Here is a 27,640-nt window from a genome sequence, read left to right as displayed (position 1 = left end):
AATAGTATCACTGCTGACCAGTCTGTGAGACATCTCTTTCACCACTCCTTGCCTTTGCTAACTGAGGATATTATTTCATTATGCTCTGCCACGTTTAAGTAGCAACCACTGGACCAAAAAGTGAATCAGACTGGATGCAGAGAGTCTACACAGAGGAACTGATAAAAAGGACATATGGATTTTGCCTTGGTTTTGACCTTCTATGTGAACTTAATAATGCTTTCAATTCTTTGCCTCTGATTCCCTAACCATAAAACAGAACCACGTCTCACTTCCTGTCCACTTGTTTCTGGTACACATACTACAAATACAGGTTTCCCACACCATAAATTTTCTCATAGCTCATACTTGTGCCCTGAAGTAGAGACTAGAAAAGATGAAAACTGGGCATAGGTGCAAGCCTGCAATGCAGCGGTGATTTTCTACGCAAGTCAGATCAGCACAATTTAAAACTTTAGTTTACAAATGTAACGTGTGATGGCAAGATTAGTTCACAATCCCTACAAATCAAAGTCAGAAATTGGAACCAGATACCATGCGACACGAAGCTATTTCCATTACAGTTCAAAATCAATACATGTGATCATTTGACTTGCCTGAAAAAAGGTTGCTCACATAGTACATGTGAGCCTAACGGCGTGATTCATGTGAGAATTGCCAAAAGATGAGTCACGTTTTTTCCTACAGTCAATGATTTTAAAGGGGTGTCCCACTCAATTTTTTTCAGGGATATTATTGGTGCTGTTTTAAGGAAGGAAATCTACCTAAGTTGATTTTGAACAAAATTACCAAAATTAACTGGACAGCATGAAAATTGACCTTATTTTATTTACATTGCACAATTCAATGAGATTGCAGCCATTCAGAAAGAGGAAATGCACTGCATCCTGATACTACCACTGGATGGTCATAATACTCATTCTTGACTGCACATCCAATCTGTCATCTCTATCACTCTTCTGGGAATTGTTTCTGAGAACATCTCATCTCTTCCAGGGGAGCTTTGAACTCATCATCAGCTTACATCAAAAGCAAAGAAACTAAGTTTTAGGTTTGTCTGTCTTTTCATAAGTGCAACTTCTTCATATACATCTTCAGTATCATTCCTAACAGCATCATTTGATGGGGTCATTCCCATTTCCCATGGTTCTACCACCTCCCAAAACCCAAGAATACCCATTCATCACAGCAGATCTGACTTCAGCAAGCTTAGATCTGCCCACTCCATTGCTTAGATAGGATAGACAGTGATTAGGAGAAGGCAGTAACCAATTCTTGTCCTGTTTTTTTTTTTACTTTATATTGCTTCAGTTCATAATCTTTTCCTTATTGCTTTTTCATTTATTTCATCAAGTTCAGCCTGCTTCAGACACCTCTCTTCTCCAGAACTTTACTTCAGCCTACACTGGGCAGATGGAAGTGTGCTCGTGGGACTGGTGATACCTTGAAGGCTCTCTGCCACACTGCAGCACACAGGGATAATGTTTGAATCTAAAGGGGCACAGATAAGAGGATGTAGGGTTTTTTTGTTTGTGTTTACCAAGAAAATAATTTGCCTTGACTTTATTACCAGTTTTACACTCAAGTTTATGGTCTGATGGAACAAGTCCATGCAATGTGAAATGGAATAGCAAAAAGATAGTAAGCTTCAAATACATTAAACTTTGCCACACAGAATAAAGTAATGATTCTCTGTGTCTACTGGGTATAGGACAAGAACAAATGTACCTAAACTGCTGTGAGGTAAATTTAGGCAACAAAGCTTCAAGGTTGCTAAGAGCTAGAATAAATTGCTTTGATGTTTCAGAATACCTACCACTACCGGTCCTTAAGAACAAGTCAGACAGCAGAAAACAGTCAGAAGTTATCTGAAGGAGGCCTACAGGAAAGCAGGTAGTTATAGGACTGGGGGGAATGGCACAAAACTAGGAACAGGTAGATTCAGATTAGATGTTAGGAAGAAGTTCTTCACCATGACAGTGGTGAGACATTAGAACAGGTTGCCTAGAGACGTGGTAGAAGCCTCACCCCTGGAAGTCTTTAAGGCCAGGCTGGATGGGGTTGTGAGCAACCTGATCTCGTGTGAGGTGTATCTGCTCACGGAAGGGGAGCTGGAACTAGATGATCCTTGAGGTGCCTTCCAGCCCTGACAATTCTATGATTAACTTTTGTACATTGGGCAGGGCAGATAACTAAATGACCTCCTGGAATGTCGTTTAGTACTTTGTTCTGGGTTTATGAAAATGTCATGTAGCTATGAAGTACAGCAACAGACTTGCATGTCACTTACTAGAACTGTCTTCTCTCAGTTTACAAGGCCAATACATTAGACTGCTGCACCAGGTAGCCCCAGGAAGCACTCTAAAACACTCAACTAGTTCTTTGCATGGAAATACGCACGCACCATGTTACAATTTTTCAAGAGGAGTCAGCATCTCAGCAAATCACATTGTTATGTTGTGTTATGATGCATGATGTTTTCATAACGATGTGACATGTCTAAATGACAAAAACCTGGCTTCCTACCAAAAATGTAAAGTAGTTTACTTTTTTTCCCCCCCCAGGAAAAAAAAAAATCATTATCAGTTCATATAGCAAATTGCCCTGCAAGAAAATGGCAAGAGACCAATTTAATACAAAATATTCCCCAAGTCTGTAATTATGGGGAAACAAACAAACAAAAAAAAGTTCAAAGGATTTTAGAAGCAGAAGATGCTTTCATAGAATGATGCATCAGTCTGAAGAATGAAACTATAGAAATAAATAATGAACAACAGAACTACAAATTGACCATATTCCTGGAAATTTTGGAAGGACCCAGAACATTTCCAAAACTCAGAATATTTTTTCTGCTGTGAAGTCAGTTGCCACTATTAGTATTAATAACTGGGTTATCCTCACTGCAAAAAAGCTTTTCAGATAATAATGTAATAAAGCACTACTGATTAACCTAATAGTTATGTTTTGATATAAAAACAGCTAAAATCTTTTACATAGCACATTCCCCATTGTTCTAAATAACTCGTCCCAAGATACTTTTTTCCTAGCTACTTTATAAGACTGCTAGATCTATTAAAGTCAAAGCGTTTCATAAACACAATATAGCTTTTGGCTCTCAGATTGCACCTTGAAAAGTTACCATGACAGCATGGAGGATTGTGTTCAGCTTGCAATCCTCTGTATGCTATGCTGGTCCTTTTTCACGGAAGTCGCTTAGCACCTGCCAGACATGCACACGGTGATGTGATTAACTCCTATCATATAGCAGCCTTTCTTTTGGCTCATCATTCCTCCATGTGAATGAAAGGAACAGTGTTTAGCATTTTGTTCTGCTAGCAATTTGGTTTTGCTGCTGTCATTTTAAAGAATATTACTATGTTCTCAAGTCAGAAAGGCAAGAACAAAAAGTTCTGTTGCAAGGAGACTGGAAGGTAGCACGACATGCAATACTCCTTTGGTCCCCTGAGAGTTCATATTACATTCTCATACCTTTTCTCCAGCCCTCCAGAACTTTAGACTTACTCAATAGCCTTTTCCTGAAATACTCTAAAAGACAACATGGAAAGATGGAACAGGTGGGCTGCTGATATATTAGCTCAGGTTCCTGGGAGCCCCAGCCACATCCCTACTCTGGTTCTTATAGTGACTGTGACACCATTCCTACTTACTGTCAGCATGACTTTCTTTATACAACTACTTAGCATGGAACTGTAAACTCAATTCAGAATAAATTCAATACTGCTGTCACCATGATCAAGTTCACAGGAGATCATCTGAGGCACCAAAGGATTTTTGTTTTCACTTAGCAAGTCTTTGCTAAGTGCAACAGCATTTGTCCCATGCAACAGCATTTATGCTAAGTTCTTCCTGATTCAGGAAATATACTGTCTGCATTTACTATGGGTTAAGCCAGAATTTGTTCCTGAATCAGTCATCCAACCCTAATTCTAATAGAATACCTCTGAATAGTTTTCTACTAATAACTGCTCTGTAGAGACTCTTGAAATTATAATATATTAAACACCCATCAGCCTATCAGAAGAACATGCAATTTTATGTTCATTACTTCTTGGTTCCTGACTATAGAATTTGGATGGTTGCACCTCAATTAAAAGTTGAATCAAAGTTAATATATTTTAAATAAAAACTTCAATAAAAAGTTAAAGTTCTGTTCTTAATAGCATTAATACCCTCTAACGACCGCTACGGTCATTACCACTAGATAACTGACCTTCTTGAACCTCTCTTCACATAGAAGCCTTTCTCCCAACACAGTCAATTATTTAGCAGTAATGAGTGCTCTGTAAGAGATTATTGTTTAACCAAGTACCTTGACACACTGCTTTTTCCCTGTTATCTCTATTCTTCAACAAATGGTACATTTTTTTCTATTATAAGCTTTTCAGTTTTGTGGATAGAAAGCTGTGGTCTTATTCTTTCCAATGCAGAAGTTCACCATGTAATTGGCAAAGCTTCAGATATAATTAAAATCTTGAAAATTAGGGTGGTATGAAACACTGTTTGTGAGCAGCAACTGTGGCCCTGTAAGACAGAGTAGTTTTGAGGGCAGGCTTGAGATACCTAGAGAAAACGAGGAACAAAAAAGGAAATAATTGTTGGGGATGAAAAGACACAATTCTTTAATAGCATGTGGACAAAAGGAGGAAGAAAAGAAAAAGGAATTTTAAAAAGACAGAAAGACTGAGGAGTATAAAGGAAATGAAAGGAATAAGTGAATGAAAGAACAAATAAAGAAGGGAAAGCAAGGCAGGGAACACAAATTAAATTTGGCTGGATGGAATTAATTTTCATAAAGAAAGAGATCTTTTTGGCAGAGTCCTGCAAGCATTAAATATGAACAGATAATTGTTACTGTAGAAATGTGAGAACTACTGGTTCAGTGAGCTCTACAAGAGGCTGAGAACTCCTGAACTGTAATTCCAGCTGGCCTGATGATTCTCCTTCTAACTGTGGGGAAGGCTCTTCAACCCTCCACCTCGGTTTCTTTCTTTCTCTGTACTTTTGAAGTATCTCAAGCATTTTGCACAAATTCAGTTATAAATAACTCCTGGTTTTTGGTTTTTTTTTTTGTGGTCAGATTGTGGAACAAAACCTGATGAACCTAGTTGAAATACCAGTCTGCTGTACTTAGAAATAAGATAATAAAAGTCAGATATTTAAATTCTGCTTGGCACTGTTACAGATTACTTGCTCTAGGAGAGGCTACTTTGGCACAAAATACATGAAGAAAGGTTCATATAAAGTCTTCATCCAGTATATGGAAAAGACTGTCCTAAATGAGTCCTTTGCTCATTTAAAAACAGTAAATATCTTTAGTCTTGGATGAATTCCCATCTGTTCTCTCTCTTTAGAAAAAAAGGCCTTGAAAGCTGAAAGGGGGGAAGTAATATATTTTCCTACTGGCAACACTGCTGCTATTTAGAAGACAACACAGGAGATGTTTCTCCAAATGATTTTTCAAGACTAATATGCTATCTTGTAAATTCTCCTCTTTTTCACAGTGTATCTCTGTGTTACACTGACAGGTTTAGTTTGTAATGGAGCAACTTTACTGACTAAAGGGGACAACAGAGAAAAGCAGGGAGAGAGCCTTCAAATCAAAGTGTTTATTGTGTACCTCCTATCTTAAAGGGGTTAAACTAGGTTTGTTTTCTTAATGAGAAGACTGTAGGAAAGTGTAACATTCTATCCAGTTCTGGAAAATACTACAGGTAAGACTGCTGTGTGTAGAATCCTGTCAAGTAAACAGTTTACTACACTGAAAGAAAATGGATCAAGAAGGATTTTCTTTTTTATTATTTGTATAAAATATATTGTTCTTCCAGGCTGTAGTGAAATAGTTTCTATTTAATTGCAGAGAAATCCTAAGAAGGTTACAGCAGTGAAACATTAAAATTCTAAGGGCAACTAATAACATTAAAACTTTATAGCCCCAGATAGAATAATTTAGACAAAAACAACATGAACATATGTTTTGTGTAATAATAACAAACATTTATAGCTGTCAAGAGAGAAAAACACAGGTTTATGCACACCTTAATGGCGTGCATGGGTGAGCATGAGTATATTTAAAACATAATATATTACAAAATTGACAGCAGGCATGACTCTTCTGGGTACTATGTTAAATCAATGAATAAATTACCAAAAGTGTGCTGTGGCTGTTTGGATGTGTAATTGAGCTTAACGTATGTAGTGTTATTTCAAAAGAAACTGTTCAAGGAGTTTCTAGACCAATCCACTATGCATCTTTACTAAGCTGTTTACAAATAACAATAAATGAAACTGTCTCACAGTAGGAAGGAAGTTTAGTTATATGCACTGCATAAATGGGAGAAAAGTTAATTTTAATATGGTTTTTTGAGAATTAAACCCAAACTTATTATAATATTGCAAGCATTCACTGAATTGGAAATTGACATTTTTCACATTCAGTTTTAGATTTATTTTAATTAGCTGATATTCCATAAACTAAAGTCTTTGTAGCAATGCACGTCATGAATAAGTCCACTGAAATAAATATGGGTGCTTCATGCAACATACTAAAGAGCAAGAACTGAGGCCTAAATGAACTAGCAAAACCATGAAGTTAAATATATTCATAGAATCATAGAATCAACCAGGTTGGAAGAGACCTCCAAGATCATCCAGTCCAACCTATCACCCAGCCCTATCCAGTCAACTAGACCATGGCACTAAATGCCTCATCCAGTCTATGTCCTTAAAATATTGTTGTATATTTCCTTAAAATATTGTTGTGTAGACAACATTTTAACAAAATTATTGAAAAACTATGAAATCAGCTTTTAAATACCATTGTTGTCAATCACAACTTGTTTGCAAACTAACCCATTATTTGTAATATTTATTAAAAAACAAAAAAGGCTGGGCATATATTTCCAGTCCTTGTTTCATTTTACTACATGCAGTTTGTAAAACAGAAACCGATCCTCTTTTCTGGCATCCCTCTCTATATTTTGCTTTTCTAGTAGTACATGGCTATTATGCAACAAACTTTTGCACCTCAAATCTAAGCTAGGAAAGGAAGCCTGTACTTAACAACCTTGCAGTCTCCAGGAAAATTTGCCAAGCCAACAGCAAGGACAGAAAAGATAAACTGCCCTTAGTCACCTCTTTTCTACCCCCCTCCTCTGAACTCAAATGATGATCCTTGAATGTAAGCAAGCATAAATGCACCATTCTAGACTTCTGTTGCATAGCTTTAAGTCTTTCAGAACACATGGTGTCAAACTTAGGCAGATCTGAAGTTTTTCCTTCGCTATTTTTTCTCTTCTTTTCTCACCATTTTTCTCAAATTCCTAAGGGATGATGTGACCTGTCAGCATCAACCAGACTTGTGATGTTCTTAGGGCTCACAAACTCAAGGATTAAGGTATTCTGCGCTAAATGCCTGGCTCTTCTCTGTAACAAGATTGTAAAGAGGGAAAAGAAGATGGAGAAATTAAGTGTACATGCCCAGATGAGCTGCTCTTTCTCTCCAGCCTGATGATGGTTCATAAAGCATTCTATGGGGCAGTTATAAAAGAATACAGCATACCACCTGTCTCCTGGTCAGAGATCCCATTTTACATTTAAAGCCATCTTAGGTTAACTGTCATTAATTTTGCAGCTGGCCCAAGGGATGTTGCTAAGTACACTACTACCACACATATTTTTCTGCAGTTGTTTCCAGGTGTTTAAGGAGCAAGCACACATTTCTAAATGTGATGCAGTCCCCATTGTACCTCCCACATTAGTTACACTACCCTGGATAAACATAATTATCAATAAATTAGCAGCATCTGAGATAACATAGGAAAGGCATCATTAAAAATCCCAGGGGGGGGGGGGGGAAACACAACACAACTTATAAAAAATATTTTTTTAGATATTATCCACAAGTTGGTAGACCTGAGATACTGTAAGTATCTTGCAGTCTTTTAATACGTAAGTCTGTGTTTCACCAACTGCTCTACAGAAAACGTTCTATTTTTTTTTCATAATGTACACACACATAAAGAAGTTAAGCCACACAATGTTCAGCATTGTATTATGATGCCTTCTAACAAATTATGTTTAAAAACTAACAAAATCTGTAACATCACTAAAAATCTGAAGTTTAAATAGAGTCACATAGTCAGATTTAGGAATAGTTGGATCTAAAATACAGAATGTCCAAGAAGATTTTCCTTCAAACATTATTTTACCTAATTTCCCTCATGACCACCCCAATGAAGAATAGCTGCATTAAGTATACAGCTGAGACTAGAACTGAAAGATTCTATAGATTAAATTGTTGCTGGAAGATATTGCTCTGAAAGACTGGAATAGGAGTTTAACTGAAAGAAAAAGGAAATGCCACCCAATCATACTGAATATAAAAGTAATTAAAATACTTTATAAAGAATAAAAACATGTAGAAGATAAAATTTACCTTTATCTAATAGTAACTTTGTTCACATCAATGTTCCTTTTGTTCTCTATTACACTCCTAGACATCAACCATAAAAGCAAAAACTCAAATAGTGAATTAAACACAGTAATATTTATAAGATGTTAGTTTATTCTGTAGATATGAACAATTCATTTAGTGTACAAATACAATGAAAGTAAAATTTCTTTTTAAGGATCAGAGAAGTGCCATGCCAGTCACTCTTCAATTGAATAAAGCAGTAATTTCTGTTTTCAGAGCAGTAATATAATTTTAATAAAATGACAAAGGCAGACTGCTATTAACAGAAGCAATAATCTTTAGTAATGACAACTGGCAATAGCCTCTATATTAAGCTGCCATTTTCGAAGTACAAGATTTTTTAGGACACTATCAAAGGGAAAAACTAGCTTTCCCTTTTCTTTTTTTTAAAGAAAACATAGTGGACCAGTTTGGCAGCAAAAAAAAAAGGAAGCATTTCAGCACAGGAGGCAAGTCAAGTTTAACTTCACTGAAGCCTGCACTACCAGAGGTAATCGGGATGAGAAATATGAGGTAAAACCACATTTCTACCACAGAAGCCAGAAAAAGCAAAACAAGCTAGGGGAGACAGCAAGAGAAAACATTGTAAGCCCAACGTCTAGCTCATGTGCTACAACCATCCAAAATACTTATCATTGTGATGACTGGTAAGCAACACATGGGTGGAACACACCTTTAAACTTCATTGTTTGAGCTGACCACAACCAATTTTACTTTCAAATCAGCTACAACATCTACAGAGGACTGGTTTTCAGTCTTACTACACTTGCATGGGGGTCTGATCAGCCAGTGAACCCTGTGAGAAAAGTTATCTCACATGCTCCTGTGCTTTGCTTCATTTGTGATTCTGGTGAAATTCTGAACTATTTTGAAGAGCAAGAGATGGAGAGGAAGCAGGACTAGGAAATGAAGAGGGAAAATTAACTGAAAAGATTTGAATTTCAAATAGTTTGTTACTGATCATGAACTATAAAGCCAACCACAAACTTGTTCTGCCAAGACAGGATTCTTTCTTTTCACTTGCTTATTCATGTATTTATGTTAGTGTGCTCTGTCAAGTTCTGACTTCAAACTCAAAAGTAAAAAAAAAGTTCTGTGGCTGTAAAAAAACATATAGAGAATTCTGAACCCACACAGAAAAGGACAGAAGCAATACCACTGACAGGCTACCCTAGAAATGTCTGCTTAGAGTGAGAGATGTCCAGTTTTCCATAAAACAATTCTGTGCATTTATGTGTATGTTACCCAAAACTTAGTAAATTCAGATTTCTTTAAAAATTTGAGAAGCATGTGAAACAACAGGTAGACATTCATAAGAGCAGCTTTCCATCAAGATTCACTGGTGAAAATAAGTTCTATTCCAAAATAACAGAGTAAAAATGCATGAAGAACATTGCATAGAGAAAGTAGAATGAAGAGATACTGGTAAAAAAAAGAAAATCTGAGCCTTTGACTGGCTAATACTTAAAGTCACTTAAGATAAATACGTTCACATGAATATACGCACAAATACACTCAGGCAAAACACAACTGGGATTTTTGCCTGCATAAAACTTGTCAGAGCTGGTGCAGTTTTGCATGTGAAGTTGCAACAGCCTAAAATACTTTCAGAGTCTTGAATAACAGTGTTCAAAGATTCAAATAGCATTATGATAAAATTTGCCCCTTGGGTGTATGTCAGTTTAAATATCTCTTCTCACTGAGTTCTCAGTCTACACTTGTTCTCAGTGGAGTGATTGAGATTTAAAACAGCTTTCAAACTGAACTTGATCCACGTTTTAATAGAAAGTAGCCTTCCTTATTCCTGAAGTAAAAAATCCTAATTTCTTTGCTGTCTAAGCATAACTATTTCTATTAACAGTGTTAGCTGTTAAAGAGCCTACTGCTGCCAGAAGTAATCAATATACCGTATCTAGAATCACAAAGGTGTAAAAATTACAGAAGCATACAATAAATGCCACTGAGACCTTGAAGTCCTTGTTCACAGCTTCAATTAAAATATGACTTTCAATGTTTTTGCAGTAAATATTAGAATATGCTGGTTTAAAAATGTACCTGTTTTATAACAGGACTGAATATTGTGTTTAACAGTTGATGCAATTCAGCTGCCAAAATACAACTTCTCAAGTGTGGCTCTATTTACTTTGTACTTGGTCATGAGTTTAAGAAACCAGAGAGAAGGTAATTTTTAGATTCAACTGAGACAAACAAATAGGATCTCTGCTACCATTTTAGAGATTAGGCTTGTTAAAGACTACTAAAATTACTTTATGTACCATAAAAACAATGCTGTCAGAATTTGCAGCAAATACGCAAGGCGGTTGATGGATATATGAGAAAACAATTGCTGTGAGCTAAAACGGGACCAAGCATACTTAACTAAGACTTTAGGGACACAATCTCATGAAAAATTAGCAAAGTATTTAGTTAACTTGTGATATAGAGAAGTTTTCATAGGGTTCATGCAGCATGTTAAAGAGGTATAGGTCAGCGTTTGTATTCTCAGCCAGACATTGGCTGCTTAGCTTCATTCCTTTCTCCATTAAAGTAGGCTCCTGCCCATCAAAAGGCACAAAATCAACAACTCGAGAAACAGCTTTTAGTAAATATCAGTGAATCTACCATCTGTAAGCTGAATGTACATTCAATAGCTCAAAATCTTTTTTAGGCACCTCTGATGTTTTTTGGTTTTTTTTTGCTTTTCATCATTCAGAAATAAAAAACCTTACAACTACTAGAAAGAATTTTTTTTCCAATTTATAGCTCTCCCAGATAACTTACATTTAAATTCTTGTAGCAACAGAAAACAACTTCAGAAAGCAATGGTAAATTGCTACTTATCCATTTAGAAGCACATTAGCACAGTCATGTACCTTATACATTTAAAAATGCAGTTAATATCACAATATAGTATTCCCATAATAATGGGTTAGATTTATCCCAGTTGCCTTCATTTAACACAGGCTGTAGGTTTCCAATGGGAAAGAGCTGCAGAGTCTCTTTCCCTGCAGACCGCTAGCATGGCCTACAATGGGCTCACAGATGCACAGTAAGATGAGGCTACCAAGGCCATTATTTGATTTATAGCATTTCCTGGAAGCTATGCAAACTCTTATCAACAGCCAGCTGGAACATAACATTCTTCCTCTGGAAAAGGAGCAGTAGTTTCAACACATACCTCTCACAGTGTGTGGTGGGGAGAAAGCCCTTGTAAAAGAGCTGACCAAAGGAAGGCTTTCAGGTTCAGTTTGCTTGTGCCCGTGTCTAATGACCCCAAAATGCAGGTTTTAGGAGTCTGGGAACTTACAGTCTTTTACTCTAAAATTACTTGCTCAGTTGAAGCATTTTAACTAAGCATGGACTTGTTCGACTACGTAATACAAAATACAGCTCAGAAGAATCTTAACAGTTTTCTGATGAAGAGGAGGTATTCTGTGAACATTATTTGGTATGCAATGTACCAACTTAAGATTTCATTCTCTTAGAGCCTAAAAGGAAACTTTCTGTACATAGAAGATTAAAAGACTACTTTGGCTTCGCATGGGGTTTTGAAACCTTTTACTTATCTGAAGAAAATTTTGCTTCCAAATGTGATAAAGAGAGGCACCTTCTTGGCAAGGCACAATAAAAAAAACCTCTACCAGAAAGGTATTAAAGGTATGAACACTCTGATTTTCTATCTAGACTAAAATTCTCACATAAATTTTTCCAATGAATTCTCAGCCTTGGACAGTACTTTCAACAAAGCTTTTCTGCCACGACATTTGTAATACCCTTCAGAAGATTACATTTATCAGTGTTTCTCCTTTCTACAACTAAGACTCACTGTAAGTCAATCTTTTTGGTTTCCCATATTCAGGCTGTTCTTTCACCATTATCACATCCAGTTACTACAGTTATTCCAAAATATTTTTCTGTTTCCTTTTATTCATTCCCTCTAAAATAGTGTGGAGAATTACGGTTTCACCTCTAAAATCCTACCAAAAGGTGGCTTTTGTTACAATGATGGCTAGATCTGTGCACATTCTAGGTGATGTCGTAAGACTAAAAATACATAGCTTTTAAAGCAAGTTATTAAAAACTAAGGAACTTTATGAGTCTAGCTGCACTAAAAATACACAAATATTCCTTATTCTTGCTTCTTTCGTAGGTTCTTCTCATTGTTACATCAACACAGATTGCTTAGATGAGCTTGGAAATTCTTAATGGATATTTTCAATTCTGCATTTGAATACCAGCTAATATAAAAAAGAATTCATTTGTGATTCACATGCTCCAGGCTTATTCCTTGCAAAATCAGAATTCTGTCTATTGACTTACAGATTTATTTGATTTTTAATATACCACTATCCTTTCTATCCATTTGAGAAATTCATCCATGATTTAAACCCCCACCAAAGAAGCTGCCAGATCAAGAATTCTATAATGCCATACATTAGAATATGTAAAGCCAAGCAAATTAGCAGCTGAAGATGTATTTTTTCCTAGTAGGACAGAATTAATGACATTGTTTGTACTAATGAGTGAGATCACAGTATCTTAGGTGTAGACTTTCAAAGTTCCAAAATGCTCCGAATTGAAATGTCACATGAATGATTTTAAGCTGTTCAGCTGTTAGGCACAATAATACTATTTATGTACAAACAGCATTGTAAATATTCAACAATTTAAGACTATGCCTCAATGGCAACATAGCAGAACCTTCTGTTCTAATTACAGGAAATCACTTCCTCTATTGCCATCTTTTGAAGCAGTGAGTAGTGAGCAACTCACTTGCTCAAATGCTTTTTGGCACAGAAAAGCTTCAGTTTTATGTCCAACAAAAAAAAATAATTGATTAAGCCATGAGATAAGCATAGCCCAGGGTGGCATGTGAGTTATCAGCTGAAATTCCCTTTCCATGTCTGTACAATGTCAGGGATCCCTGATTTCCATTTCATTATCTTTCAAATTGTTACTGACAAAGCAATGGCTATTTACTTGACATTTTACTCCACAATATTAAGAACATGAGATGCAGGACTGAATACACACATTTGATCCTGAGTTTGTGCATGTGGAAGACAGAGAGATCAAGTTAAATACACAAATTCACCTTAGATGTGAAGTCCCTTGTGACTTAAGAAACTCCAGCAGTCAAGTAAAATGATCACTCCAGCACATGATATTCCTGGCCTTTCACTAGAAGCAACTAACTCAAGGAAATGAGGATGAAGGCCATGTGCCATTTGACAACTTCAAAGCACTGATCACTACAACAATATATACAACATTCCAATTGCATGTATTAGACACTAGAAACCAAATTTTCACAGTAGGCACGCAAATAAAACCACTAGACTCTGAAATCATGCTCTCTGTTACCTGTTGACAATATCTGACTGTCCCAGTAAAGGATTCTCCATGGTTTTAAATAATGGAAGACCTCAGAAAACATACCAGTGTGTTTGCTTTGATATTACAGTGCATGCATTGTACGGATGTCTGCAGAATAGATATCTAGCGCTGACAAAATACACTGAGAAAAAGGAAAATGTCTACCCACAAATATATTTTGGACTGATTGCAAAGATGTCAAAACATACCATCTGTATATTTGTTTTGTATCAAAGAATTAATCTAAATGTTGTAGTAACACAGCAGCATGGCCAGGACAAGTTACAAGTCTAGAGAAATAAAGGACAGACTCTTACCAGTCCCTAACCTTTGCTCTTTCAAATTTACCAACTCATCCTCAAACTAAAACACTGATGGAATTTTTCTGCAGTGTTTAGCCCATTCACTTGATCTGAGACAAGTATCACTATAAAACTATCCAAAAGCCTTCTCAGAACTAGTCTTGTTAACAGTATGGTAACCCAAACTCTCCTAGATATTAAACAGCCTCATCACATTTTCATTTTTCTCACCAAAAAACACTCTTCTTCATACTAAAGACTGTATGGAATTTTTGTAAAAACCAAAATTATGTACAACAGAATGGGAGATGATCCTGGAAGTGTGAGTTGCTTTACAAGATATCAAGAGGAAATTAAAGTAGCTTTTCCCCCCCTTTATATAAAGGTTTGTTTAACCACTTCAAACTCTGTTATCCTGAACCATCTATTAGTTCTCTGATTTTAGGTTTACTTTATGACACATATTTTTACCTCTTTTTCTAATACTCTTAAAATCCTTCATGCTTCTATCATTAACCCACTAACAGATCGTTAGAGTTAAGATCACCTTCCTTTTTGCCTGACATAACTAAGTCAGTTTATAGAGTTTGAAGTATTTGGTCTAGTGCCTTAACCAGCTTCATGCTTACTTCTCTGAAGTTACAATGGGAAAGTAGAAATGCTTTTGCGTTGGTTTCAGCAATTATTATGGAAAGGAACATCTCCAGAAGTAGACTATATACGTGTATATTAACCTACCAGCCTTTACGTCCTGATGTTATGATCTGAACACCAAAACCTCCCAAAACTTAATTCAAACATTTACTTTCCCAACAAAAACACCAAGATCAAATAATGAGTAAAGAACTAACTGTCCACATGTAGAACATACAATTGCCCCTAAGAACGCTATTCCATACAAATTTGAATGAAGGAGAGTGCCTGCTATGGGCAAATGTTGTACGTGTCAAGGACGTATAACGCAATGAACTTTTCCACCAAACTACAAGTTAATTAGATCAGGCGAACATTCAGGCAGTAACACTCACAGCCACTAGATAAGAAAGAACATTCTCCAGTATCATTCTTTGCTGTTTATCGAAAATAATACTGTTCCATTAAGTCTTTCCTTATGGAAAAGAAGTGGCCCAGTTTTAGAGATCAGTTACAAAACAAGTGGTCTCAGACATTTCCAGAAGTTTGGAAAAAACAAAGATGCAAATATTCCTCCTGTTTTCCAGATATTTTAGATTACTTCTATTTCTATCAGACAAAAACTTCTACTGTTAGCTAAGTGTCTCAAGATTCTGAAATAAAGTCAGATGTACTGCATGTCATGTTTGCTACTCATAATGTTCATGAGTACTTGGAATCCAACATGGCAATTCTGAAATTTTTTATGGTATTTCTCAATGGGGTAAGAAGGCAAAACCTTATATTCTCCTACTTCAGCTGAACGCAGTCATCATTTGTTTATTCATAAGAACAACAGAGTATTAGTTCTAGTAAATAAAGAGATTTCAATGTTGTTCTAAGATTGTACAGAGAATGCAATACATTAGGAAGAGCTTAGGCACCAGAAATATTTAACATCCCTTAAGTCTTCTAAGGCAATCGCTATAAACCACTATGAAGTATACATACAGTAAAACAAAAAAATTCAAAAGGAGAATCTAAATTCTTGAATACCAATGTTGACAATGTATTTCCACAGTGCAGTGTCCCCTCTCTCCTTTCCACTCACCATTGCTTGCATAAAAGATGGCATAGCACTATGAAAACATGTTTTAAACGTCCTAAGGGAAAATTTTCCTCGGGCCTTTGAATTTCCTCCTTTTCCTATTTCTTTACAGATTTCTAACACCAGTGCTATTCCTGTAGTTTCTCAAACAAGGCAAAAAGAAAAATACCCTCTAGATATAATCTTTAGATTTTTCTATTATACTTCTAAGGTTCTTTTTGGCTTTTGAAATAAATTCAAACTGAAAGCTACAGCTATGTTACCAACTGTATTTTAATTTTAGTTAATCTTTCAGCATAAAGAAGTAGATGGTATTTGACTGACACTATAGCCCATACTTACAAGAACAATACAATGATGCAATTTAAAGTATGAAATTACCCAAAATACTTCTTGTCTTTTTTTTTTCTTAATTTGTCTGCTTGTGTTTTTATTTAACTATAGGCACAAAAAAAACCTCCACTGCTTCAGGTTCCTATCTTTATGATAACAAGCACAGGGCAATGAGCTACCACCTGTCTATAATGAAAAATTCATTGCAACATAAACCATGCTTTCATTTACTCCTTTTAAGGCAAATATTTTAATATAATTAATGCTAGCTATGGATTCCATAATCGCCATAGCAAAACTAAGCTGGATTTTAGAACGCTTTTCATGTGATAATTTTGATAAAGCAGTTAGAATTTTGGCCATGGATAGAAAGAACAAGCTGTTCAGAAATATAAGATGTTATTGTTGGTGGTGTAACTTAATTCTGAGCTAATCTTTTTACTTTAATAAACATAAATATGAAACCAAGAGATGCTCTGCTGTCTGCTATGTCGTACAGGCGCATTTCCCACCAAGCAAGTGATGAAGACTATCAATTCAAATTGTGCCCCCTGCATATAGATATTTTCCTGTATTTTTCTTTCATTGTTATCCTTGGCTTTTCCTCCTCCACCAGCTCATCCTTGCTATGCAGAATTATGGTGAGAAAATACCAGAATTTTTCATGTAATCTTAGCCAAAAGTCACTCTACAAACTACCCTCTAGGAAGCACTGCATGTAAACAATTGTCTGGCACTGGAACCTGAAAATCTACTCAGCACAACCATCTCTGCTATTTCTAGAAACAGAAATCTTGAATATTTTGATAAATTTCAGCCAGCTGCAAGAGAAGATCTTATGAGTTATTGCTGCATACACTTTGCTTAGAAAGCACTGGAAAATTCAACACTTTCCAATGGATCCTTCTACAACCACCTCTGCTTACTGTGATGGCAGTGATTGGCCATGGGACCCTATGCTACAAGTTTCTGTTACATCCAATGTGTTTAGACTGCTTACACCTATGTGAATAAATATATTTGGTATTTAAAATACTGTAACAAATACCTATTTTAGCAACTAGTTAAATACTATAGCCCTCTTTAATAATTAATATTCATAAAATGATGACAGGTGTCAAAATCTTACTCTTAAAAGTACTTGCGTTCAACACCATGCATTTATGGAGGATTCAGAGCAAGAAGATCTGTGAAAAGGCATATGACCTTCTTCCCACTACAATGGCCATCCCCTAATTAAGCAATGCATCTGATAGTCATTAACAGGAATGAGATAATGAATCACTTTCTCTCTTCTTTGTTAATTTGCTGTAACCAAGCGGCTAATGGATGTCAGAGCTGAGTGATTGCACTGATTATAGTGATTTATAGTTGCAACAAAACAATTTAAAGCCATTCTGATTATTCATGTTAAAGATGCTTTATGTTTTGTTTACTAAACGTTTTATGTTGCCCCTCATGCCCCTCTGCACACAATGAGGCAGGTCTTCCTGGAAAACTTGAAAGTTCTCAGATTTTTTTATTGTTTCAGAGTAAGGAATTTCATTTTGTTTATATAAAAAAAAGTTTACCCAGTAGAAATGAAAAGCCTTAGGGTGGAAAGAAAACTTCAGTGGTGCATAGTTCAAAAGAAGACGGAAATAAGAGGAAATAAGACAAACTTCAAGCCACTTACCTTAGGGCTTCCAGTCCCTTCCTCATTCTCTGCAGACACATCAGTAGCCAGTATCTCTGCTTTGATGATATCCAGAGCCCTAAGAATCCAGCTGTGTTGCCGTTTGATTTGCCTCTGTAGTTCCTTCCACTGACTTGCAATCATCTGCAGCATGTCCTTCAGTCCTCCAAAATGAAGAGGAAGAAAGTAAAAGCTGTAAACTCAACTGCATCTCTAAATATTATTCTTAATTTAAAGAATTAACAGAATATTTAAAAGAATGCAATGAGAATTTGAAAATATTTTCTCAGTAATATATCTGAGTATTACTATTGTTCATAGTGGAAAAAAAATCTATAGGGTCAAAACATTTCTTTTAACCATCATATTACCTTTTGAGTGTGCTTCAGCTGACAATTTCAAGAAAAGGAAAATCCCATATAAACTCTGGTTTCTATGCAGTAGGAAGCACTATGGTAATCTCACTCTCTAATCTCTAATCTTCATTTCAGAACATTTCAGAATCCTCCAAATACATTTTTCTTAACTTCAAATTCCGTAACTACTTTCTGTAGTTTACACATTACCCTTTCCTCAGTGTATGAGGACAGGCACTACCCTTCTCTGCTATGGCTCCTACACAGTTTGGAACCATATATAAAAATCACTAATTTCCTGCGCCTTTCACATTATATGGATCTGTCTGATTCTGTGAAACAATAGATGCACAGCACATCAGAAAACAGCAGACCAAAGAGTAACTTCAACCTGGATGAAAAGCATGCTAAGTAGGCCAAAATTAAGGTGGCATTCTTTACCAGTATATGCTGATTAAAAGTCTATTATCCTACTAGTCATGCAAATGTCTGAAAATAAAGAGGGCAGTGGGGATAGAAAAAGTGAAATCAGTTCATCTCTCCCCTTCCTCTCAATTTTAGGCCCCTGCAGAAAAAGACAAACCTAACCAAAGGAAAAAGGCATTTTTAATTTTAATCTATTCCTCATAAATATATTTAAATTGATGTAAGAATTAGTTTAAGTGGCAAAATTAAGCTTTACCAATGTAATTACCCATGCAGAGTGTGTAAAAAATATATATATTTGAAATCCTAATTCATTATCTCAATTTTATTTCCATAGCACCTACATCAAAGAATATGTCAGTGTGAAGTTTTCAGTGATGTGATTTCAATTGAAACTCAGCTGAGCAGCAAGACCAAAATAAAATGAACAGACTATTTGCAGGCAGTATTTCATCTTATAAGTATCACTGCATTGTATGCAGTATATGAAACATTTATAAATCTTGAAGGTCAATCTGATAATGTAAATATTAATAATACATAAGGAAGTGAATATATGCAGTAATTTACAGCAATGCTCCTTCATTCTTTAATAGTCTGGAGACATAAAGACTTGCAATATTTCAGAAGGATTTACCTGATTTGTGAGATACAATAAGCTTGAGAAGTTGACGTCCTTCTTCTACCACTGCTTCTTTTAAAGCACAGTGGCTATCTACATTCAACTTAAAACTCTGGGGGGAAAGAAAAAAAAAAGGAAAAAAAAAGAGAAGAGAAAAAAAAAACATCAGACATTGGGGAGGCAGTTATCATAAAACACACATACAAAATGACTTGCTGCTTTTTATCAAGAACCACATCCCAATAAGTGAACTGGTTTGAAATACTAAAAGCTACTGATATTTTGGATCTGGGCTCAAAATGTTTCCATTAGATCAGCAAAGTGCATCTGTGTTGAAACAGCTGACAAATCTAGACATTCATTAGGTTTTATGAAAAGTCACAACCCATAGGCTATATCTGGAGTAAGAGTATTCTATAAAATACACTAAATTTATGCCATCACATATGAGCTTTGGTTGTTTTGGGGTGTTTTTTTCAGCTTTCTTTGAAATGTTGGTGATAGCACTATTTATGAAACCATAAAAAAATTACAGCATTGAATATATTTGCCTTATGTGCACTCATACACATCTATTGATATTGTCTTTCTGAGTTAATTCTCATATCCATTTTCAAAGAACAAATCTGGATGCCTTAGATCTCTGCATTCACAATATGCAAAACAAGTATTTTTCATACTTTTGTTGCACTACTGTTTTTACTAGTTTAAAAGGATTTTGGCTTTAACAGTGATGAAAATATTTGGTTTCCTTTTAATTTATATTTTGTTTTTTCAAATTTCATTAAAATCCAGTCATAGAGACAAAAACTGGAAACCAGACCTACTACATGACATTTCATACACCAGTGATAATGGATAAATGTGTGAATTTATTTGACAGAGCTTCTTAGTCATACCTCCATATAAGAAAGAGCAACAAAATATGATAAACTTGCTATAGTTAATCATAAATCATGTGCATCCCTGAACACACATACAACTCTTGTTCTCTTTGAAATGTCAATGAAATGAATGAAAACAATATTTGACTCCTTGAAAGACAAGAGTTTTGCCTTCTTTTGGCAGTGAGTTAACTGGCAGAGATGAAAAGAGACTTTAGAAGTGCACATTTGTAGCTTCTTTCTTTTATAAAACTTACTTATACTTCTCCAAATCCTAGCGACTAGTACTGAAGTAGCAGACACCACAAAATACTTAAAAGCCCTCACTTCCCAGGAAAGCGACCATTTCCTCTCTTTCCTAACTCTGATTGGTGTAGCAGAAAAGAATATTGCCAGAACCACAATAAACTGATTTGTCACGGTTGAAAGAAGCATGTTGCTCAGACAGACTCTTTACAGTCGTTCAGGCAGCTCTGTACCTGACAGTTAGTGATACAACCTTTTTGAGAATTCACCATTCAAATAAAGAGCAATAAACAAGAATTTAGCTACTTTCAGCATTTTTTCTAGCCCAATTTTCCTTGTATGGGCATCTGAATATATCGTTTTGTACCAGCTGTTGAACAACTGGGTCAGCCAAAAGAAGTTAAAAAGGAAAAAAAGATGCCTAGTATGTCTGTCTTTCTTAAATCTAGAGTTTTATGAACCCAAATCTAGAAGTTCTTTTTCCTTCACAAGAGCATGTGTGAACAAGCACTGACAATATTTAATTTACTGTTTACTTAAAACAGGCTTGTACTGAATAGTTTGTAATCATGCACTTCACAGGAAATGCACTATGCGTGTGCCTCACACAGCAAAAGAGAACCTAAAGGACCTGAAAGTAGGTTGTGTAATTTCATATAATTGAAGTTGAGTATAGATGCAGCTGGATGTGGCAGTGTCTCGAGATGATGTGGATGTGTTTGATAGGAAAATTGGAAAAGATGAGGTATTCTTTTTCATTAGGGAGGAAAAAAGAGACTTGTTGGCCTAGAAAAGATTCATTTAACGTAATGCACCAGGTATTTACAATACAGCTTGATTTTCAGGTGCACCTATTAACTAGCAATAATGCTAAAATAAAGAAGGAAAATATGATGAATAAATACGAGGCCAAACTTTAGGGGTTTGACTAGCAACATTCTCCTTGTGCAAAATTCTGAATTTATGGATAAATTATTTGTGTCACAAATGCTGTGAGCATACATGGAATTTAGCAGAAATAAACTCTTATCAGCACAGAGGCATCGAAAGGAGGGAACTATTCATACAGGGATAAATACAAATGAAATTGTCAAGTAATGTACTGAAGTATGAGTTTTGGGTTTAGAATTATTTATGTATGTATCATGGTGGTAATTTCCTAAGAAAAAGGAACAAATGGACAAGGAACACTGGAGAGAATAGCCCTCAATTAATGCATCATTGCTCATGGTTCTTCATACCTGCAGGGCTGAAAATGAGACACATGAAAAGGAAGGCAGGCTTGAAGTCGTAGTAAATATGGCAGGTTTATACAACGAAGAGATACAAATTTGCACAGCTCAAAATAAAATCAGACCAAATATTTGGAATGGAAAAGGGCCTTCAAACACAGGTTATCTCCCATCCCTGAATATTTACCATTCCCCACTGTTTACTTATGGCATTTGAAAATTGTAACTCTAAGAGCATGCAATCCAGGTACTCTGCTCCCCTCCTTTTCTGATCTTCCCTGATAATGAATGTATCCTTTGCATCTGAAGAAAGCAAAGGCAAAGAGGAGGGAACTCAATTAATCAAAGCCATCTTTCCAGACACATTTGCAGCTATAGAGCAGTCTAAGTATCACACATGAGCACATATACATTATGGAAAATGCATGTGCATTGACCTGACAGCAGCTCTGTAAACAACACGTTAATGTCATCGCAAGCACTACAGTATATATAACACAGTTTACAAGCTGCAACAAGCAAAATTTCCTTATGATGTTCTAGTTTTCCCAGTCACCAGCTGTTCTTATTTAGCAAGAAAGAAAAAGTGAGCTAGGAATCACACAGTTTTGTTAAAGCTACAGAATTTAAATAAACAGGAATAAAGACTCCAAAGCCTAAGTACAAAGTCCTAGGAGGGCTATCTTCTGCTGACTGCATGAGGCAAAGGAGCCCAGCTTTCAAAAACATAAGCTATCCCCTAACTTTAGGAAACTGTTTGCTCCACTGGACAATACTGCAGAACTTCTATGGAGAAAAAAGCAATCCTTCCTGATCTATACTGGGCTCTGAACACACTAAAACAAGAGGGTGCTTTTTCATCTATCTTATTTGTCTGTACAATTGGAGATGAGAAAAACTGTTTATTTCAAGTTCCCCACGGAATTTTTTTTATGGCTGTAGATTACTTAGATTTTGGAAACTTTTACTGAGTAGGTAACCTACAATATATGTATATACCTCAAGCTCTGATATGCAAAATTTCACTGATTTGCAACCATTTTCTTAACAAATCTCCATTATTCTCTGAAACACAACCTGGGTCTTGACCTGTTCACATTTGCAGTAAGGACAATACACCATTAAATATTATTGCTTCCAGAGGCACACAGACTTTGAATAATCATGATTGGGTGTTTTAAGTCATGATGTGCCCAACTAATTACTTCCAGTGTACTTTGTGTCTCTGAAGCACAAATATGCAACTGAGTATGATGTGAATCTACAGTGCATACATAAATATAGATTAGCTGGAATGACATAGCAGTTTACACCTATTACCAGATTAAAGTAATATTAAAAGAAATATTTAAATTCTTTCACTCAATCATAACATTGGCATTTGTTGTGTACTGAGGTACCCCTGAGACCTAATTGTATTGACGTTCATTTTTTACATGTTTAAATACCTTTCAGAACAGTATCACTGTTTCTAGGACATTTGGGTTTTGTAGAGCAGTGGTACAGACAATTAGTATTATCTAAATGATCAATAATTTTAAAAAGAAAGTTTAATTTAAAAATTCCTAACAGTCATTTGCCTTTTTTTTTTTTTTTTTGAGAAAACCACAATGTTACTAAGATATGGATTTTAATATTTAGGTATAGTTGTATGTATATTGTGGCTCAGAACGTAGCACTTTTAATTCTAATACTCACTGTAACAGATATCATTCAGTTGTGAAATTTAGCATGATGAGAACAGTTTCTAGTAGTAAAGAAATGGAATTCTTTGACTGAGACAATCCTAGAAGGACAGCCAGACTCCCACAAAAATTATCAGCAGTGTTGTTTTGTATAGGGAGAATTTCAACACACGGTAAAGTTCTAGGAAAACAGAGCAACAAACAAGTGCCACTTACCTATTAAACAAATGCTACACAATGATAATCTCAAAGAAAACAAAAAAAAAAAGTGTGGGGTTTATTTTGTTTGTATTCTAATTTGCACATACTATTTGTCTTAAAGGGAATATGACTTCAGTTTCTTCAATTTATTCTTGTGTTCTTACTTTTGCAACTCTGTTGGTCACAGGAACACAGGATGTTAGGGGTTGGAAGGGACCCAAGCAGATCATCGAGTCCAATCCCCCTGCCAGAGCAGGACAACACTAACACACATCCAGAGGCCTTCAAAGTCTCCACAGAAGGAGACCCCACAACCTCTCTGGGGAGCCTATTCCAGTGCTCTGTGATCCTTACAGTAAAGAAGTTCCCCCTTTTGTTGAGGCAGAATCTCTTTTGCTGCAATTTACACCCATTGCTCCTTGTCCTATCACAGGGAGCAAGTGAGAAGAGCCTGTGTCCCACCCCTCCCCCTCCCCCCCCCCCAATCCTGGCCAGCTTTCAGATACTTATAAATCAAATATAATCAAATAATCAAATCCCCTCTAAGTCTTCTCTTTTCCAGACTAAAAAGCCCCAAGTCTCTCAGCCTGTCCTCAAAAGACATGCCTTCCAGTCCCTTAATCATCCTCGTAGCCCTCCACTAGACCCTCTCCAGCAGATCCCGTCCCTCTTAAACTGGGGAGTCCTGGCACAGTTACCTCCCAATAGTTTGCTATGACAAAATACCAAGATTTTAAGTACCAAATCAAACTTCTACTCATGGAAAGTATATCTTATAGATCTTACAGGGCTGGATGGGACTCTGAGCAACCTGATCTAGTGTGAGGTGTCCTTGCCCATGGCAAGGCAGTTGAAACTAGATGATCCTTTAGGTCCCTTCCAGCCCTGACAAGTCTATGATTCTATGGTTCTGTATAGAAAGTGTATCTGTCTTCTTTTTCTGACTTTTTTCTTCCTTTCTTGAGGAGTTCTGACCACACAAAAAGTCTCTATTTGGTCGCCACCTAGTATTTATATATTTGAGCTAATAACCTAACAAACCATGCAATAACATAGTTATTTTCACACTCCTGAATACTACCTATCAATGACATTCAGTAAATTAAAAAAAAAAAAAAAGAGTACTATAAAGGCTACCCTTATTTTGACATGGAAATGATCATATATTTAGAATTTCAATGACATGAGACTAAATACACAATTGATTAGTCAAAGGTGATATAAAATAGATATTAATACGCAATTTGTACATGGATAAATATCCTATCTTCTATGAAAAAGTGTATTTCACACATTACATCTACAAATGTATCATCACACTATTTGACTTTTTAACAATTGGGAAATATCTTACTTCAGAGAGCTTCACATATTTCATCAGAGATATAAAACTAACAGTATTAGAAGTCACCAGCATATGTTTTCCTGTTACATGTGAAATGGTTCCAGTCAATGTCTTTTTTTTTTTCATGTTTTCCATAAAACCTAAGAGACTATAAAGAAATTGCAATTTTCTTTTCTTTTAAGCTGTACTTTTAGTGGAGTGATAACTCTACCCGTAAAACAGAATGAAAGCACAATTGCAATACCTTTTGCAGCTCCACAGTCAAGGTTGATTTTAAGGAGAACATAATGAATCTTCCTCTGATGCTGCAGCACCCACTAAGGGGTAAGTTCATAATTCATTTAAACACAGTATTAACTGAACATTTTTGAGTTCAAAATGTTTATCAATGAGATAATTATAGCAACCACAGAAATTATTTTATCTTCTGACCACTGATTAGCATTCTTCACCTTTCACTTGATCTTGATACACTTTTTTTGATTTGGAGGTCCAAGCACATTTACGAAGGGCCAAACTGATGGAAGTTTAGTGAAGAGCAAACAACATATGTTTAAAGATGGAAGTGGTGGAAGATTATAGACATAAGCAAGGCATAAACGATGATTAAGAGAAAAGGCCTTTATTATCTACTTATATTCCATGAATCTGAACATCAAGAAAGAAGACTTATTAGCATAGTACGGGGGCTACAGTAGATGGGACTAATGGAATTAAATTAAGAAAGAGAAAATTTTAGATAAATACCAGGGAAATTTCCCCTGAAAGTCACATCCATTAGACTGTGTAATAATCTCCTAGGGGAGACAGTGAAAGCCCTGATCCCTTGAGACCTTTAAATCTAAACTGGATAAAAATGTAGGAGGAAGGATTGCAATGTAATGGGCTGACAGAGCAGCAGCCTAGGTCTTTCAGGTGCCACAGAATTTGCAACAGGCCAGAAAAACTAAATACAAAGGGGCAGGCACTGCCTAAGTAATTCATACTTCTGTAAAAGCACCTCATTCTTTTATTTTCTGTCACAGCTTCTGCCATTCCAATATGAGGCAATCAATGTTTTTTCCTTTTGTTACCTCTTAAACATTAATAGCACAATCTTTCTCACATTAAATACTTTAGGTCCCCAATTTCTGTTTCTCATTCCTCATTGTGTTTGTCATCTCTTAGGTAATTTAGCCAAGTGTTGAATGCATAATTTTAGATGTGAAGAGAAAGGATAGTTAGGCCAGCTCTTCAGGAAACCTATTTTGCAGATTTACTTTAAAAGGCACAGAGGCTATTTTTGCAGATATTTCATATTTCTAACTCACATAAATTCTTATGCTGCCAACTCTAATTTCTTGTGTTTCACTACATAAAATTTTCCCTGTTTTTCCCTGTCTAAACCTTTTAGATTTAAAAGGGGGAAAAAAACACCAGTTAACACGAGGATTCCTAAATTGAATCTCAGTTTGTTTACTGTCAAGAGACAATGAGGGATGGAAGAACACAGGCAGGAAAGGACATGGGCAAAATGGATATACAATGAAACAATTCCTAAGTTGCCATAACCAAGGTGAACTGTACATTCAGTCCACCAAATATAGCTGTCCTTGATTATTTCTTATTTTCTTGAGATACTCAAGAAATAATCTGCATAAGCCATAGTCTTCTGATTCCTTTTGTACCAAGAAAACATGTCTGCCTGATCTTACATGTTTCTAGGAACACTTCTTCCACTTGGAGACCCATAATGCCCAAAAGTCATGGCATCGACATATGTCTAAATTGTGTTGTCCGACCACATGCAGAAAAATGCCAACCAAGACAAAAAGAGCTTTCCAATCAAGAGATAAATTCACTTGGCATATTGACCTTGCCAAACACAGACTTACAAAGAGAAAAAAAAAGTATGCACGTATACATTTGAAATATACATTTACTGACTTACAAACCAAAAAGCATTCACTGACACTAAATAATACTATGCAGTTTTAGAAGAATCCTGGAAAATTTTTAGTTCTATTAAAATTGCAGGGAATTATGAGGGATGTAATTTGCTTTTTATATAAATACAGATAAAAGGTTTTATGCATTTTAAAGGTAAACTAACATGCCCTCTAAGCAAAATATATCTAACAAACTGAGATGCCAGATTATTGACCTATATCATTTGTAAAACAAATGAAAAAAAGAAGCCACCACAACTATCATAAGGGATGCAAAGAAAAACATTTACCAATAAAGAGGCCCTTCCATTCCCTAAATTTTCTCTATTTCTGCTGAAACTTCTGGCATTGCAAACACTTGAGAGGAGATGAACATTAGGAGTATAAGATGGTCACCAGAGAATGTAGGGAGGCTGCTTAGAAGGCTAAGGCCTTCTTGGAATTCAATCTTGCAAGGCAGGCCAAAGACAACAGAAAAGGCTTCTTCAAATATATTGCAGGGACACTAGAGGCAATATAGGCCCACTGCTGAATGGGATGGGTGCTTTGGTGACAGAAGATGCAGGTAAGGCAGAGTTGCTGAATGCCTTTTCTCGGTCTGTACTCAGAAGTCCTACACTCCTGAGGCCACGAAGGAAGATAAGGTTAAGGAAAAGGATTCCTTAGTTGATCGAGACTGGGTTAATGAGGACTGGGTTAGGGAACAGTTAAGTTAACTGAACATCCCTAAGTCCATGGGTCCTGATGGCATGCACTCGTGAGTGCTGAAGGAGCTGGCAGAGGTCATTGCCAGGCTACTCTCACAGAATCATAGA

The 27,640-nt window shown here is 35.9% G+C and overlaps 1 protein-coding gene across 2 annotated transcripts in view; it reads right to left on the bottom strand.

Moving 5' to 3' along the window:
- AKAP6 (A-kinase anchoring protein 6) overlaps positions 1 to 27,640 on the bottom strand; it is a 278,384-nt gene that overhangs the window by 124,511 nt on the left and 126,233 nt on the right. For both annotated transcript variants that reach the window (XM_064148457.1, XM_064148466.1), the window contains exons 6-7: positions 19,320 to 19,416; positions 17,901 to 18,064 (exon numbers count right to left, since the gene is read on the bottom strand). In XM_064148457.1, the coding sequence (XP_064004527.1) occupies positions 17,901 to 18,064; positions 19,320 to 19,416 (261 nt within the window). The remainder of the gene's footprint in view (positions 1 to 17,900; positions 18,065 to 19,319; positions 19,417 to 27,640) is intronic.

The sequence above is a fragment of the Pogoniulus pusillus genome, chromosome 1, assembly GCF_015220805.1.
Source record: "Pogoniulus pusillus isolate bPogPus1 chromosome 1, bPogPus1.pri, whole genome shotgun sequence".
Lineage (NCBI taxonomy): Eukaryota > Metazoa > Chordata > Aves > Piciformes > Lybiidae > Pogoniulus > Pogoniulus pusillus.
This window is presented reverse-complemented; position numbering and strand designations above follow the sequence as displayed.